The sequence below is a fragment of the Muntiacus reevesi genome, chromosome X (assembly GCF_963930625.1).
Source record: "Muntiacus reevesi chromosome X, mMunRee1.1, whole genome shotgun sequence".
NCBI classification, from domain to species: Eukaryota; Metazoa; Chordata; class Mammalia; order Artiodactyla; family Cervidae; genus Muntiacus; species Muntiacus reevesi.
Genome location: NC_089271.1, coordinates 117,032,246 through 117,050,658, shown reverse-complemented (window position 1 = coordinate 117,050,658; position 18,413 = coordinate 117,032,246). Strand labels below are relative to the sequence as shown.

The following is an 18,413-nucleotide window of genomic DNA, read 5'->3' as shown; positions in this document are numbered from 1 at the left end:
GGAGAAGAGTCTGACTTTCATAGGTATTTGCCAGTGTCCTGTTGGTCAGGGGGCTGTGGGTACTGGGAAAGCCATGAAGCATGGTATCAGCCTTTGGATATTGGTGAAAGAAAGAAAGAAAAAAAAGCAAACCAAATAGATGTACTTGGTCTATTTCATCATCCCTAAGATCCAAGGGTTTAATAGAGCACATGTTACTAAGCAATACACTTTGCTAATTTTGCTTTACCAAATAGGAACTCCAACAGAAGGGCCAGGATTGTCTGAGTCTTGTCTGGGACTCCTCAAATGTTGAGCAGGAGAAGGAAACTATTTGTGTACTAGAAATGTAGTACCACATTTGGCCATCAACTAAAGGGTTTTGTTCTCTCTTTTACTACATTGTGAAGAGGTAGTGTACTTACTTACCTTTAGGGATGTCTATCCCATTGTAGATGTAGTGGTCTGCACCAAGCAGATCGAACACTGTTTTCCTCTGTGACTCAGGACTCACACAATACCACATTTGAGGGCTAATATCACATTTGGGGGTCATTAGGCAATGCTTGCTCAATGTCAGAGATAAAACCATTCTGTTCCTAGGTTTTTTTTTGTTTGTTTGTTTCCATGACAAGCTTTTCTTCAGTTTCTAATTTTCTCTAAACTATTTAAAAATATTGTTCACCCCATTCAAAGGCTTACTTTCCCTGTATAAACCCATACTGAAGGACTACATTACTACATTATCTTGAACTTTTCTTGCTTGTAAGCCTTTCAGAGAACCTGGGTTCATCTGTGTGATTTTATGGGAATCTCACTATAAAAAGAGAACTGAAACTAGGGAAAGAGCTCTCGGGTTCAGATTCTTAGGTTGAGTGATTCAAAGTCCCATATTATTTTTCATGAATGAAAATGGCTTTTTTTTTTTTTTTTTGGTTGCACTGGGTCTCAGTTGTAGCATATGGGATGTATTTCCCTGATCAGGAATCAAACCCCAGGTCCCCTGCATTGGGAGTGTGGAGCTTTAGCCACTGGACTACCAGAGAAGTCCCGAAAATGGCCTTTTTTAAGAAACAAAGCTCATTTCTCAGGAAGTTGAATAGCAGTATTATGTTTTCAGAGACTAATCATGTTAACGGAAACTAGGCACTGTCTCTCTGTTGATGTATTATTTATCATGTTTATATTCTGTTTCTTCCCCCAAAGGACTTGAATTAGAGACAACTGAAGTTGAGAGTTTGTCTTTAGTTTTCTCCTACCTTGCTTTCTGTTGCCTCTTTCCCTCCAGCGACCCAAGTGCTAACCTTCCCTCCCGGTGCTCCCAGAGGTTCATTTTCTTACCATCTTCTAATCAAAACTCCCAACCTAGCAAGTCTATAATCAATTTGGAAATTCTGATTAAAGTTCTTCGCAGGAAAATTAAAACAACCAATAAATTTAACTCTGAGGGAAGGTGTTTGTATTTTAAAGCAATAATCTAGCTCTAACCTCAGTCATTGGATTTTAGGGGTTAGTGGTCAGGGGATGATGTAGCTGGGAGCTTCTATTCCCTTCTATTCCTGTCCCCTCTTCCCATCTCTCCCAAGCATGACATGGAGTAAGCAGAAACCATGGGCCCTTCTGTCCTATATTGCCTTTTTTATTTTTAAAACTTTCCCTTTAATGGTAAATACTCATAGAAAACTTGGGAAATCCAAAGAACTACAAGATTAAAAATTTACTAACAGTCTTTACTCTCAAAGATAATCAATAATATTTTGATGTACTTCCAGCCTTTTCTCCTCTTTATATTTTTGAAATATTTTTGTGATCATGAAATATATATAATTTCATAGTTTTTGTTTTACTTATTTAAAAATTTAACAGTTTTTTATATCAATATAAATTCTGACCAGAGGCTATAACTACATAGTACATGTGTATGTTTGCTTACTTTCTTAACCTGACTATGATTTCTTCAATTAGATCCTTATTTGGGGGCATTTAGGTTATTTTCCCTTAAAAAAAAAATGAAGTATTATTGACCAGAACACTATGTTAGTTGACTGTGACTCATTTATTTGTAACTGGAAGTCTGTACTTCTTAGTCTCCTTTACCTATTTTACTCATCCTCCCAACCCACCTTCCCCTCTGGCAACCACATGTTTGTGCTCTGTATCTATGACTCTTTTTTGTTTTGTTATGATTGTTCATTTGTTTTTGAGATTCCACATCTAAGTGAAATCGTACAGTAGTCCTTATCTGACTTATTTCACTTAGTACAATACCCTCTAGGTCCATTCATGTTTTCGATAAATGGCAAAATTTCATTCTTTTTTTTTTATAGCTGAGTAATATTCCATTGTGGATATATATCACATCTTCTTTATCAACTCATCTATTGATGAACACTTAGGTTGCCTCCATATCTTGGCTGTGTGAATAACATTGCATTGAACATGGAGATGCACATATTTTTGAATCAGTATTTTTGTTTTCTTTGGGGAAAATATCCAGAAGTGGAATTGCTGAATTGTAGAGTAGTTCTAGTTTTAATTTTTTGAGGAGCCTCCATACTGTTTCCCACAATGGCTGCACCAATTTAGATTCCCACAACAGTGCATGAGGATTCCATTTTCTCCACATCTTCACCAATGCTTATTATTTGTTGTCTCTTTCTCTCTTTTTTTTTGTTGTTGTCTCTTTTGATAATAGCCATTCTGACAGGTGTGAGGTGATATCCCATTGTGGTTTTGATTTTCATTTCCCTGGTAATTAGTGCTGCTGAGTAAATTTTCATGTACTTGTTGGCCTTCTGTATGTCTTCTTTGGAAAAATGTCTATTCAGATTCTCTGCTCATTTTTAAATTAGGTTGTTTGTTTTTTTGATGTTGAATTGTATGAGTTCTGTGTATATATCCTCATTATTGTCTCCATTTATTTAGGAGGAAGCTGAGGCTTGGGAGAGTTAATTGCTTGCCCAAATTTCCTCCTAAAGAAATGGGTACCATAATGGTACCTGTGGCATAGAATTACTATGAAGATAAAATTAATTCTATGCAGCATGTAAAAATACCAAGTTAGCTGTCAAATAATAAGTACACAGTTTTAAAAGTGCTGGCTGTTATTGTTCTCATATACTAACTAGTCTCTGTAATGAAGGGAAGAGGCCAGCCAGAGATATCATCCAGTATCCCCTTCTAGACTTTTGTGGCATGTAATACTGAGTTTCCATTTATGTTGGTGTTATAGAGCTTCATTTAAAATAAATTTAGGTAGGGAAAGGTAAGTCAATTTAAAGAAACCATTAGGTATCAGGTAGTATGTGGATATGGCACAGATGATGATAAATATATATGAATACCTACCTCAGTGATTCCTCATTCCTAGAATACATTTAAACTCTGTAGTGCAGCAGTCACTCTATTTAATATTGCACTGTGCAATATTAATATTAATTATTGATATTTAAGAACAACATATTATTATATTACTATAATATCATAATTTCACTCCCAGCACTCCTCATCCCCTTTAGCCTGCTCTATCTTTCCTTTTTTCTTATTACCTTCTAACATTCTCTGTAGTTTGTTTATTACTTTTATTGTTTGTATCTCTTCGCTAGAATGTAAACTCCCCCAGGGCAGGAATCTTTTTCTGTTTTTGTTCACTAAGTGAATAAACTGCCTAAAACAGTGCATGGCCTGTAACAGATAGTCACTAAATATTTAGTGACTGCTTAGATGAATAAATGTGAAATTCATAGTCTTTTACAATCTGGTCCCAATCTATTTACAGGCTCACCTCTTGTCCTTCTACCCTCTGAGTATCACTGATACTAGCAGTTTCCAGTGCACACCATTTTCTCCCACATCTCTGTACATTTACTTATACTCTCTCCTTTGGCCTGAATAAATAATCATGAATTCAAGCAGATATTTAGTTATAAGAATGTTCTTCACCATCTATCAATGAAAAATTTGAAAACAGCCTCAATATTCATCAATAAGGGATAACTTAGAGAAATCACGGTAACTCCCACTTGAGGAAGGGCAATTTGGCAGTATCTATCAAAATTACAAATGTGCAGAGCCTCTGAACCAGCAGTTGTGCTTTAGGCAGTTTATCCCACAGATATACTTGCTTGTATGTCAAATGAATATGTGTTGGTGAGTCACTGCAGTGCTTTAGTCACTCCTGTTAGACATAGCACTGACAGAGCTCATTACACTATTATGTAGAGCTATATTTATTGACGTGGCAAGATTATAATAGCTAACATTAATTCAACTTGCTATGTGTCAGGCACTGTGATAAGTGTTTTTATATATTTTTGTCTCACTGAATCCTCACAACAGCCCTGTGAGGTAGTTACTATAATAGTCCTCATTTTACACAGGAGGAAATGGACTCAGATGTTAATTTACTTAACCAGGATCAGACAACTAAGAAATAGCAAACCTAAGATGTCTGTGCATGATGTGTTCTCAGTTGTATGCGACTGAGACCCCATGGACTTTATCTAGTCAGGATTCTCTGTCCGTGGGGTTTCTCAGGCAAGAATACTGGAGTGGGTTGCCATTCCCTTCTCTAGGGGCTCTTCCCAACCCAGGGACTGAACCTGCGTCTCTTGTGTCTCCTGCATTGGCAGGCAGATTCTTTACGACTAGCACCATCTGGGAAACGCATGATGTCTGAAATACAGTATGACAGTACTTTGTGTATGATGATTCACTTTTGTAAGAAGAAATACATATAGATATCTAAACTTATATATGTGCATATAAAATGGTTGGAAAGAAACACACCAAAATACTAACAGTTACATGGTGAATTATGGGTGGTTTTTATTTTCTCCTTTTTGCTTATCATTATTTTCTGAGTTTTCTGTTAAATTTTGGGGCTGACTTGGAAGAAGTGAAGCCAGGAGGCATGAATTACTTGTGTAATTTTAAAGATGGCTAAATTTTTAAAGTTTGTTGGTAGTGTGGAATAGTGACACAGATATGAGGGAAGTGTTTTTAGGCTGAGAGAGGAAAAACTAGCCAGGAGGGAGAGCTTGCCCAAAGGGAAAGAGGATGGCCAAGTGTAGGAGAAGGCAAGAGAACCTAATGTCAAGGACACAGGTGGAAGAGGAAACCTTGAGGAGGGAGTCCCTCGTTCTCTGGAGGCTGAGGAGTGGGGGATGAGCAGGCAGATGTGAAAATGCAGTGATCCAAGGACACGCAAGGTCAAGTATCAAGAGAATTGAGAGAATCAAGGGAGTTCCTGCTTGATGACCTATGTCCTGTCATTGAAACTCAAAGCTTGGCCCTCAACTGAGGGGTTGGGGTGGGGGTGAGGTTGGGGTTAGGAATCTGAGGAGAGGGAGAGGATTTGAAACAATCACTGAGAGAAATTTGATACAGATATTTAAAAGGACTACCTTGTAGCCCTTGGGGCCCTGCTGAGGCTGGCTGGCCTGGCTTTGTAACAGAGCCAATCTCATGACCTTCTCCAGCAATAGTTAGCAGGCTGGGAGTGGGAGGTGGAGAGAATGGATGGTGGGGTTTTCACAGGGCTTAGGATTGGCAGAGCAGGTGCTACAGAAGGTCACGGGGAGAGTGAGTCCAGAGATCAGTGCTAGCATGGCTAAGATGGCTGATCACAGCACCAGCTTGGAAGGAGGAAAGGAAGCCAGCAAGCTACTGATGCCTCTGGGCAAGGAGTGGGAAGGAAGGACAGGCTGGTGGTCCCGGCAGCAGAGTGGTAGAGGGAGACCTATACGAGGCTGAGGTCAGAGAGGGTGTTTCTGAGTTTGATACTGTATGTTGAAATGGTCCCCTTATAGTGCCACTTGGAGTAAGTGGAAAGGAGCAGAAAGTAAACTGCACATGATAAAGGGTGAAGACAGCATTAAAATAACTACAACCTGATGAAGGGCCATTTGGCAATATCTATCAAAATTATGTGTGTCTTCCTTTTCATCCAGCAATTCAGCTTTGAGGCATTTCTCTTACAGATAGATACACTTACATTGGTGTAAGATGAATGCATAAGGTTGAGTCATTCCAACACTGTATGTAACCTCAACGGATTGGAAATAGCCTAAAAGTCCCCCAAGAGTGATTTGGTTCCTTAAATAAACTGTAGTTCTTCAATGGAATGCTAGGTAGCTGGGAAAGGGAGGAAGCTCTTTGTGTGCTGATTTAGAATGATCTCAAATATTTTGTTAGCTGAAAGAAGCAAGGTACAAATCAGTGGGAATAGTTCTCTCTTTTCTAACATGAGTAAAACATCCCAGAAAGGATACATAAAAAACTGTTAATGTTGATTGCCTCTGAGGAGGGGGAGCTGTTGGCTAGGTGACAGGGTTTGGAAGGCGACTTTTCACTTGTCCTTTTGTTTCATACCCTTTTTATTTTTTTGCTTTATGGAAGTGTAACTACAAAATAAAAATTGTGTATATTAAAATAATACAACAGTATGTACCTTTTGAATTTTGAACCACAAGGACATATTACTGAGAAAATTAACTAAAAACATTATTTTATATATATATATGTAATTTGAATCTCTTTTGTAGATACTAAATCATTTTTTTAAAGCACAAAATGTCCCACTAGAGATTTGCTTCAAATTAGTCACTTTGCCAGGGTCATGGGTGGGAATTTGAATGAAATTAAATTATGTGTTGATAATCACTGAAGCTGGGTGTTGGGTATATGGGGTTCATTTTCTTTTGAAACATGAACTTGTCATTTTTGTAGGTCAAAAATTGTCACATTTTGACAGTTTTATGTGCTGTTAAAGCCTTAAAGTGTTCTCATTATTAAGCTAATGCTGTTCTCATTATTTTTATAAATTTTCCATAATATAAAAGTTTTCAGTGAAAGGAAAAAAAAAAAAAGAGCTCCCACCAGGCCCTTGGTAGGAACATTCAGGTACTTTCTCATCCTGGCTCCTGTATCTAATTATTGAGTGGAAATTCCCATTCCCCCATTGACATCTGAAACAGCAGTACTGCCTTGTTGATTTCCCTTTATTATGGAACCTGGTACTGTTCTCAGGATTTTTCCTATTAACAACAATCTCTCCCCATCCTGTTGTGTGTTAATTGGGTACTACCTTATCCTTATTGCTGGTAAAGTTCATCCTGTTCTTAAAAAATCACTTCTTTAGTTTCTTATGATCACTTAACATCCTCTTCCTGCCTCACAGTCTATTATTAGCAATCCTAATTTGGGGCCATGACTGTATGTATCCAGGCTACTTATATTAATCAATCTAGGGGCTGATGTCTCTAGGACATTCAGTATACCGCACCATAAAGTTCATCCTTGTGTTCAAGTGGGCTTTCAGCTTCTAGTGTTTTTGCTTATGCCTGCACTTCTTATGTTACCTCAGAGGCTATGGTGATTTGGGCCTGGTCCCTGACACCTGCTAATTCAGGTCTTTTTGTCTGTCCTCAGAAGGCAGGTGGCTTTCTCTTGCTATCTACAGGCATCTCTTCTCTATAACCCACAGTCTGTTGGTTAACTCTGCTTACATGTCCCATTGCCATCCCCAAACCTAATTAGTTCCCCCAACATTAAGCTTCTCCTTTACCTCCTCTGTAAAGAGCCTCCTCTGACCATCTCATCCTAGGAAGTCTGGTTTTAGCATGCCTCCTCTGTGCCACCCTTTACCACACTGAATTGTCCTGGCCTCTTTTTTGTCCTGCCAGCCCCAGACTGTGAATTTCTGGATTAAAGATGGAGACCATGTCTTGTTCTCCCTTGAATATCATACCTATCACAACATCAGACACAATGGTTAAATGCCCAAAATAATATTTTTTAAATTTTAATGTGAAATATTTTCAACTTAAAGAAAATTATCTGCAAAGAGAGTAAAAAGAAATTTCACATACTCTTGATGAAGATTTATCTATTGTTAGTATCTTGTTACATTTATCATTCTCTCTCTCTCTTTCTACACACACACACACACACCTTTCTGAAACACTGCAAAGTTGCAGACAACATGTCCCATCACCCCCTAATACTTCAATGTATTTCCCAAGAACATTCTTATATAAACACAATTAAGTTAGTAAATTCAAGAAATATAACATTGATACAGTATACCATTACAGTTAGTTGTCCCAAGAATGTTCTTTTATGCTATATTTGGTAACCTTTTGAATTCTGTGGTAATAAGCCTGTAAGTCTGCAATTGATATTTTTCATGCTTCACACCTGATAAACTGATCAAAAAGCCACTTTGTCAAGACACTTAGTCACTGACTTTAATTTTACTTGAGCTACATAATATTTGTCTAAAATTGTATTTGCACTAAATGTGGGCCTGTCTAAAATTGTATTTGCACTACATGTGGGCTTGTTTTACTAGAAAGGTGTATCAGGGAAGTAAAGAATCCAGCTGTTCCTTTCATATTGAAATGAAATGTTGATACACCTGGAAACTATAAAAATGTAAATCAACTATACCTCAGTTAAAAATATTTTTTTAAGTGAAAAAAAAAAGCAGCAGTGGAGTGTTGATGTTCCCTTGTGCCCATTTTTGGGTCTCCATCAGTAGTCTCACTGAGGCAGCCAGGAAGGCACCATTTAACAATAGGGACTCATTAACAGTGTGCTCAACCCTATGCTAGATACAGGGGAGAGGGAACATAAAGGAGCTCTCCCAAGGAGCTTCCAGTCTAGGAAGTAATGTGGCAGCCACATAGGGAACAATGAGCAGAGCAAAGAGAAGGCTAGCATTTGCTCGGCACCTGTTAGATGCCAGACACTTCAGAAACCCTGTAATGCAGGTATTATCCCCATTTGCCCAAGATCACAAAACTAGGAAACAGTAGAATTAGGATATGAACCCAGGCCCCTATGACTCAAAATAAGAGAATATGAGGCAGCTTATAGTCATGTGCTCTGGGCCAGATGAGATGAATTAAATAAGTCTCAGTGAGATGCATGGAACCTACAAAGGCCACGCTGGGGACTTTCTGGGAGATAGAGTGTGTTGGGATGCTGACAACCAGCAGCAGGTGCTCCCATCCCAAACCCCCTTAAAACCTGCCTCTTACGACTGCCTGTTCTCACTGAAGGGCTCAGGCTCTGTCCACCTCCACTTCTGGTGGACTTGGGGAGATGGGGAGGGGAAGCTGGTTCACATTTCTACATTCAACTCCAATAGCCCCCTCTCCAAGGCTAGTTGAACTGTTTATCTTCCAAGTGCCTTGACCTCCAGGGGCAATTTCTCTACACTTCTCAACATCAGAAGCAGAGCTCCCTCTGAGCCGAGAGGAGCCTCTTGCTTTACCACAGGACCCCACACCCTCCTGACCTGTCCTCTCCCACCCACCTACCCTTATGCTTCTTTTTGCACGGAAGGTATGACAGGAATTTAACATGTTTGTGCTTTTTTTTCCATGACAGGGAGAAGAGCTGGCTTAGACAAATGTAGAACCGCCCAGTCTGCTTAAGGCATTACCAACTGAATAGCTTAGTCCAAAACAGCAGTTCTGTAGATTAAAATTTGAAAAGGGACATATGCATTCTGACATTTTTTTCCCCAATGAAGAAACTAAGATGGAAAAGGAAAAGTTTGTTCCTAAGTCTGTAGTTCTAATCCTCAACAACCAAGGAATTATGGTGTGTGGGGGTGGGGTTCTCTTAAAAGAAAAATTGGATAAACGAAGGGTTTTGTAGGGTACTTAAAAGAAATGTAGGATTGTGCTTGGTTTGTTAACTTTTTTATTTTGAAATAATTATACTCATAGGAAGTTGCCCTTCACCATCTGCCCCAATGATTACATCGCACATAATTATAGTTTCATATAAAGGCCAGAAAATTGACATAGGTACAATGTCTGTGTATAATTCTATGCTCTTTTATTACATGTATAGATTCACCACAATCAAGACACAAAACTATTCTGTCACGACGAAGATCTCCCTGGTGTACCCCTTTATAGTCACACCTCTGTCACCCTCCACCATCCCTAATGTCTGGTAACCATTAATTTGTTCTCCATCTCTATAATTGTGTACTTTTGAAAGTACAGTTTCCTTTAGGAAATGGATTTGCACTCTAGTTTTCGCAGAATCTTAGGTTTGAAGGAATAACGTCTCCAGGCCAGTCTCCCTTCCCATGCCCAAATTTTGTCTACCACCTCTCTAAGTGTCCAGCCAGCCCCTATGACATACAAACCAGAACCTTCTCCAGGATTTTAGAATGTTGAGATATTTCATATAAATATTTAGAGCAAGGATATTGTTTCTTTCCACAAATTTTTTCAATTAGCAAAATTCTTACCTTTAGGTTAAATATTACAAAATGCCCTCTCACCTGCCAATTTTCCCATCACACACTGAAAGGAATGAAACACTGGAAGCCTGAAAGGCTCACAGAAAATTCCAGAAATCCTTTAACTACAGGTTAGCCTGGCTCCCAGCAATTGGGGCCTTTCCAATGTATGTGGTTCATGTGTGGAATTTGGGCTGATTGTGTGTTATCTACATGGTATCTACAAGTGTCATTCTGTGAGAGAATCTTACTGTAGCCCAACTCCCCAGGACTCCCTTGTGGGGAACAGAGTTTTACAGGGCACCATATAGCTTGTTTTAAGAACATTAGAAAATAAGGACTCAAAGTAATGGTAAAACCAGAAGGGGCTGGCAGAAGTAAGACCATGGGGATTCCACAGTTAGGATTAATTTGGATCCCCCACCTCCTCTCCCCTGGACAGTTTTGAAATCTTTTCAAAAGTTTAACTTATTTCTTATAAAGAGCACTGTGCTCTCCTTAACTGGACAGTAGCACGTATATAAATCTAGACTCAGCCCCATTAGGATATGACTTTTGGAATAAATGACTTCAAACTAATGGTTCCCTCCATAGCAGCCCCAGAGGCAGGGGTGGGAGGGCATCTGACTTTGGCCCAGGAGACATCACAGTCTAGTGAATGTCCTCTTCTTGAAGCTTGAACAATAGTGGCCCAGTTCCCTACTTTCTTAATAGGGGCCCCTGCCTCCCACAACATTCCTGACTTCCCCTTGGGTGGGGAGAGTACAAACAGTGAGAAAAGAAAGGAGAGAATGCAGCTAGCTATGTGCTCCACCTCAAGTGCCTTTCCTCTGGGTCCGCATCATAACTCACAACCCAAAGACCTTCAATACTCATGTCTCCGTGTTTTCCCCTCATCAAATAACCCATGGGGGTAACTTGTAATTTCCAAAGTGAAAAGATATTTCCAATTAACTTAATAATCCTGGCATGTTCTCTGCTGCCTTAGTTTCTTTGGGGGGTAATTTTGTAGCTACTCTTCTGCTATCTTTTTCTTCAACCTGTGTTAAGAGAAGAGAAGACAAGGCCAGGTCATGGTCAGGAAGCTGACTTTGGAAGTGCCCCTTCCTCTCTGGTGGCTCAGATGGTAAAGCGTCTACCTACAATGCGGGATACCTGGGTTCAATCCCTGGGTCAGGAAGATCTCCTGGAGAAGGAAATGGCAACCCATTCCATTATTCTTGCCTGGAAAATCCCATGGGTGGAGGAGCCTGGTAGGCTACAGTCCATGGGGTCACAAAGAGTCAGACACGACTGAAGGGACTTCACTTCCTCCCTGAGAGGCCTTCTTGTGGAAGGCAATTAACTTCAACTGCCAGAGCCTCAGTTTCCTCATCTACAAAAGTGGGATACATAACTGTCCCCCTAACCTTACAAAGGTGGTCATTTAGATAAACAGATCTTAGAAACATCTTCGAGAAATTTTCAAAGGGGAAAATATAGTGATCAAAACCTTCAAATACAGGGCTTCCCTGGTGGTCCAGTAGTTAAGAATCTGCCTTGCAATGCAAGAGACACCAGTTCAACTCCTGCTCTGGGAAGATCCCACATGCACAGGACAATTAAGCCCATGAGTCACAGCTACTAAGCCCACTGTAACTATTGAAGCCCAGGTACCCGAGAGCCCATGCTCCACAGCAAGAGAAGCCACCACAATGAGAAGCCCAACACTGCAATGAAGAGTAGTCCCTGCTTGCCACAAGTAGGAAAGCCCACGTGCAGCAACAACAACCTACCAGAGCCAAAAAAGAAAAGAAATAAATAGATCTTTTAAAAAATCTTCAAATACAGTATAAAAAGTGCGATTTAAAATCTTCTTCAATGTTTAGAAAAACATTCTTAAAATAACTTTTATAAGTCATCTATTTTACTTTACTTGGCTTTGGGGGGCCTATTTTGATTCAATTCTTAGTATTGTTCAATATATTTTTTAGCATGAGGGCAAGGTTGGTCATAAAATGTGATGAAATCTATTGGAATGTGGGATTTTTTTAAAAAAAGAATGTGAGATAAAGTGATTCAAATAGGTGTTCATAAGAGAGAGAAGACACATTAGGAATTTGATTTCATGCACATGGACAATGAACTTTGTTGAGCCAGTAGATTTACTATTTTTCAGTAGGAACACTGTTTCACAACAGCAGGATGTGTCCTGGTCAGTTGGGTGTAAAGTAGAACGTCAATCAAAACCCCTGCGGCCCCCTCTCACCAGGCCAGTTTGCATGCCTCTTCACCTAGTCTTGTGAGGACTGCCCTGAACTAGATCCCTGGGGCTTTGAACCGAGAACTTCATCAAGTTTCTGCTAGAGGCTAATCATCAGATCAACTCATTGCAAAAGCAAGTGATCACGCTGATCCCTTGAGTCATAAGGACAACAGAAAGAGAAGGAAATGGCCTTAACCTCCTTCCAGGATTAGAGGAGAGAAGTTCCTGAGATCTAATGAATTTCTGCTAAATTTTGGGTGTGCTCCCCAATTGCACTTTTTCTCTACTTTTTCCTGTAATATTCCTTTCAAAAAGCTACCCAGAAAACAAAGGGGCCTATTGCATTGCCCAGTGGTGCTCAGCCATTTAAGGCTCCCTCCTCGGTGTAAGCAGAGCTAAAGGCTGAAACTGCTCATCTGGATGGAAAGTGAAACCTGCCTTTCCTGTCTATGTGATGTCAAACTGGCCTGATGGATTTTTTAAATGCATGCACCGGTTATATGAGTCTATACCACATCTTCTATCTGTTCTGGGAGAGTTTGTGGTTTGGTTCATATTTTGGCCAACAGGTACTGTCAAGGGGGACTAACTTTGAAAAGTGGTCCAACTTTTTTTTCTGACCTCTGACCATTCTGAAATATTTACCTGTCTATATGATACCATAATAAGTGGTCTAAAAGTGAAAAAGTCTTCGGGGGAGCAAGTGACTGTATGATAGCAAACAGCTTGGTTTTCTGTTGTTGTTGTCATCTGCCAAGATGAATGGTTGTTCCTGGGTTGTGTAAACACTTACTATCACCTCCTTTTCCTTTTTCACTGAGTTGACCCCAAAGTGAGCCACCTAGCTGGGAGACAACATGCTTTGAGTGGTAAAATTATAAACTCTGAAGCCAAGCAGATCTAAGTTTAGCTGTGGAGGCCTTTAAAAGGCTGAATAATATCTCTGAGCTTTAGTTATCTTGTCTATCATGCCCAAGTTATTGGGCATGATAGCATCTGCCTTGAGGAGTTGTTGCAGGATTCTTAGGATGCTATTGTAAATGTCTACCCTGGACCAAGGGGTCAGTGTTTCTTAACTTTTTGGTTACCTACAGATCACCTGGGGGATCTTACTAAACTGCTGACCCTGATTCAGAAGGTCTGAGGTGGGGCCAGAGAATGTTCATTGCCAATAAGCTTCAGGAGATGCCCATGAGGCTGGTTCATGGACCACACTTGGAGTAGCAAGGGTCTAGGTAACATTTGCAAAGTACCTAGCACAGTTAATGCTTAATACATGGTCACTCCAAAATAATTCAATCACTTGCTTAAAAATCACTGAGAAGAAACTATTTTCCCACAAAGGTAATACCAGTCTGCCTATAGCTCCATTCTCATAGCCTTTGCAAAAGTGCCTCATTGGGATTGGCCATGGTTGGTAATTTCTGAAAGCAGATAATGGGTAAATGGGAGAGGTTCATTATACTATTCTCTTTGCTTCTGTACATGTTTAACATTTTCAGGAATAAGACTTTTTAAATGAAAAGAGATTTTTAGGGTAGTGATATCATTCTATACGATACTAAATATATATGATATCATAATGGTGGGTACATGGCATGAATTTGCTCATAGAATGGACAACAGGAGTGAATCCTATTGCAAACTATGGACTTTGGTTGATAACGATTTATCAGTGTAGATTGATCCATTATAACAAATGCACCTCTGTGGGATGTGGATGGTGGGGGAGGCTATGCATGTGTTGGGGGTTAGGACAGGGATATACGAGAAGTCTGTACTTTTTGTTCCATTTTGCTGTGAACCCAAAATTGCTCTAAATAATAAAGTCTATTAAGAAAATCCCACAAACAAGAACACCTGTTTTCTAACAACCTGTGAACAGTAGAAGATATAGGTGTAAAAGTACAGTCATTAGCTTAAAAAACATGTTTACTAGGGGAGGGAGGGAGCTTTTGTTTCAATTCCCCCATATAAACCCATTCCTAACCTGGCCTGCTATGACTTAGGATTTTGCAAAAGTAATTAACCCATCCATCTCAGGGTTTAACATGTTTTTTCCCCCTTAATATTATCACAGTTTACACTTTATTTTGTCAAGATGGGTTTTGAATTGTTTTTCTCTACCTTGGTGGACTAAAATCTGTCTATGCATGCATGGCATCACTGACTCAATGAACATGAGTTTGAGTAAACTCTGGTAGTTGGTGATGGACAGGGAGGCCTGGCATGCTGCAGTCCATGGGGTTGCAAAGAGTTGGACACGACTGAGCTACTGAACTGAACTGAACTGACTGATGCATGCATGGTCTGTCTCTAAGTTGTGTCCTACTCTTTGCAATCCTATGAACAGTAGCCCACCAGGCTCTCTGTCCATGGGATTTTCCAGGCAAGAGTACTGGAGTGGGTTGCCATTTCCTCTTCTAGGGAATCTTCCCAACCCAGTGATCAAACCCACGCCTCCTGAGCCTCCTGAGTTTCCTGCATTGACAGGCAGGTTCTTCACCACTAAGCCACCTAGGAAGCCCCCAAATCTGACTATATCCTCAGAAAATAATTTTATTTATTCTTTTCACTTTATTGAATCAGGGCTTTTCCCCACCTGCCCAGCTTGTGTGTTCATTAAGTCGGTGATTCACAAAGCAACCTCCCGGCTAATTGTAAGATGCATTTAGTGAGCTGGACATTCCCCATCATCATCTTCCTTGACCTGGGCCCCATTTTTATTAGGTACCGAGCTGACTTAGCTCAGGGTAGGTGCCACTTTAAATTTTTAGACATATTTTGATAACCAGGTGACAGGGGCAAATTAGAAACTAAATGAACAAAATAAAGGAACCAGCCAGCTTGAGTTTAGTCTATTTGCATTTCTTTGTCCTCTTGGTCACATGAAGCCTCTCCAAACTAGTGTCCTAATTGAATCTTTATTTTCCTGCCTATGGCTTACTTAAAGGGTCTTTGATGTGGTAACTGGACAAGGTGTCATCCCAGTGGCCCGAAGCTGGGTCAGCTCTTTGTTATTTTGTTTGGTATTTAATCCTGGAGAGTGATGTTCTGCTCTGGAATGTTGTTTATCGCTTCAAGATTATAGGTGTAGCAAATATTTTCCTAATGAAATAATCACTAATTTGACATCCTGGTGCTGGGACAATACGGTGAGTTTCCCTCTATTTGAATCTTCTGTATGCATGCAAGTATAGCTATGAGCTTCCCAGGTGGCGCTAGTAGTAAAGAACCCACCTGCCAATGCAGGAGACATAAGTGACGCTGGTTCGATCCCTGGGTCATGAAGATCCCCCTGGAGAAGGAAATGGCAACCCACTCCAGTATTCTTGCCTAGAGAATCCATGTGCGTGGTCTCGAGCCTGCCCTCACCTCCAATTTCCTTTAGGTCTATTTTAAATTGTTCCTTTTAGGCCTGTTCTCTCAAATGTCAGAGTTTTAGGTGCTACTTGAAATTTTCTATATCCTTCATAATAGCAAAACTTCGAAACCTCAGAGTTGTTTCCATGTTCTTGTCAAAACCCTGTAGGTGTCTCCTTGGCAGCTGTTATGTAGTCTTTTTAACTTAACTGTTCGTTGAATGAAAATATCAAGGAGATGCTCGTTTCCAGAATCCCTTCTTGAAACCTGAAGCGTTTCATGCTGACTTTGTTTAATTCCTTCTGAAGTGAATTCAGGTGGCAGAATTGTGACGGCCTAACCATTTCAAGGTGGCAAAACACCTACGGTGACAGATAATTACAACTATTGCCATGCCTCTTGCTGTGCATTTCCTGTTTGCTAACTGCCTTCACGATGAATCATACTCATTTTCACGATGACAACTTCTTTACCTTGTTCCTGATTAAAATTTGTAATGCCAGTGGCCCCTTGGCAAACTTGGGTCTTTCCTCTCTAGTCTGTATTCAGCCTCTTTAATCACAGCAGAGAAAAAGTTTTCTTCATAGTAGACAGGGAGTAATGACACACACATCAGGGTCTCAAATATCTCCCCGGAAATTGTTTCAAAACAACTCGCCTCACCTCATGGCACACTCATCCCTACCTTTCTTTGTGAACCCAAGTCCTCTCTGTGTATGAATCAAGCCCATCATTTAAGGTCAGTTCAGGCCTCTCCAGCTCCGGCAGCATTTGTCGGGTATGCCATGTATTTCAGCACTGAATTGGATCAATGGCTATTTTGAGGTGCATTTTCTTTTCTGCCCTTCCTCCCATGCCACCACACACTCAAATATGGACTGTAAATCCAGACAGTACAGACACGCAGTGTATGATCACTTGCCAGTCACCAAGTTTTTGTTAATTACAGCCTGTCAAAATGCAGCAGATTTGAATTAAAAGGGAGAATTTAAGTGAGTTGAATCAAGTAATCTCTAAAAGGGAAAAATCCAGGTATTTTTATGATTCTGGGGATTTAACTTTGAAAACTAGTTTGGGGGGAGATGCTTGTACAAAACTGGGAAATTATACACTGAAGAGGGGAGGATAACTACTGTCAAGGGGTGACATTGATTACCAATTTAGTCTTTGATAGGAAATATTGTTACTGAATCATCAACAATTAACCCATTCTGAGTTTGGGGAGAATGGATACGTGTATATGTATGTCTGAGTCCCTCTGCTGTCCACCTGAAACTGTCACATTATTAATCGGCTATACTCCAATACAAAATAAAAAGTTAAATAATAATAATAATAATAAAGAATTAACCCCTTCCAAAGTTATAAAGAAATTAATTCTCCCATACTGTTGCCTAGCACCTTGATGGTTTCATCTTACATTTAAATTTTTGATTCATTTGGAGTTTATCCCATTGGAATGCATCAATCCAATTTCATTTTTTTTTTCTAGATGGCTATCCAGTTTTCATGCCATTTATTGGCCAGTATATTTTTTTCTCCACTGTTTGGAGATGACACCTTTACCTAAATTCCTGGGTATATTTGGGTGTATTTCTGTACTTTCAGTTCTTTTCATTTGGTCTGTTCAAGGACCTATGGCACATTATTGCAATTATTGGAGTTATATAAAAGTTTTAATTTCTGGAAAAATTTCTCCCTTTACTCTTCAAGATTTCCTAGTTATGAGCATTTCTTCATATGAACTCTAGAATGAACCCATCTAGGTGGGGAAAAAATCAACACTTTGTGGTATTCTTTTTGGGATCACATTAAATTTATACAACTTAGAAAGATAGGAAATGTTTATGATGTTAACACTACAATTTCCATTTGCTCAGGTCTAGTTTTGTGTTTCCCTGGATTGTTTTATTTTCCCTTATAAAGGTTTTGGGACTTTAAGTTTAAACCTAGGGGTTTTTTTCCCCTGATATACTTTTTTTCTTAATTGAAGCATAATTGCTATACAATATTATATTGGTTTCTGCCATTAATCAACATGAATCAGCCACAGGTATACATATGCCCCTTCCCTCTTGAATCTCCCTCCCACCCCTCTAAAACCTAGAGTTTTTAAATTTTTTGCTATTGTAAATGGACTCTTCATTATATATTCTAACTGGTGCTTGTATGCATATGTGTATCTATGATTTGTTACCTTGGAGTGGGGTAGAGTTTTCTATGATTCAAAATCCAGAAGTCATAACAGATTCATAAATGCAACTACCCCAGAATAAGTTTTGCATGGTAAATACACCATAAGCAAAGTCAAAGAAAAATGATGAACTGAAAGGAAATATTTGCAACTTCTATCACAAAGAACTCCTACAAGCCAATAAGGAAAAAAACCACCCACTCACCAGAAAGCAGGGGATGGCGAACCAAAAATGTAAATAAATAGCTCTATGAAAAGATGGTCAACCTCACTTTTAAGTTAATAAAAATTAATAAGAATGAGGATACTCTTTAACTACTGATATAGAAAGTTCTTCTGAGATATAGCGTTAAGTGGAAGAATAG

At 39.5% G+C, this 18,413-nt stretch overlaps 1 protein-coding gene across 1 annotated transcript in view; it reads left to right on the top strand.

Annotated features, from left to right (window-relative positions):
• The window catches only part of LOC136154675 (PABIR family member 1-like), a 58,638-nt gene extending 49,245 nt beyond the window's left edge, over positions 1-9,393 (top strand). The window contains 1 exon segment of the mRNA XM_065916861.1: positions 9,376-9,393. Coding sequence (XP_065772933.1) covers positions 9,376-9,393 — 18 coding nt within the window.
• The last annotated feature ends 9,020 nt before the right edge of the window (positions 9,394-18,413 follow it).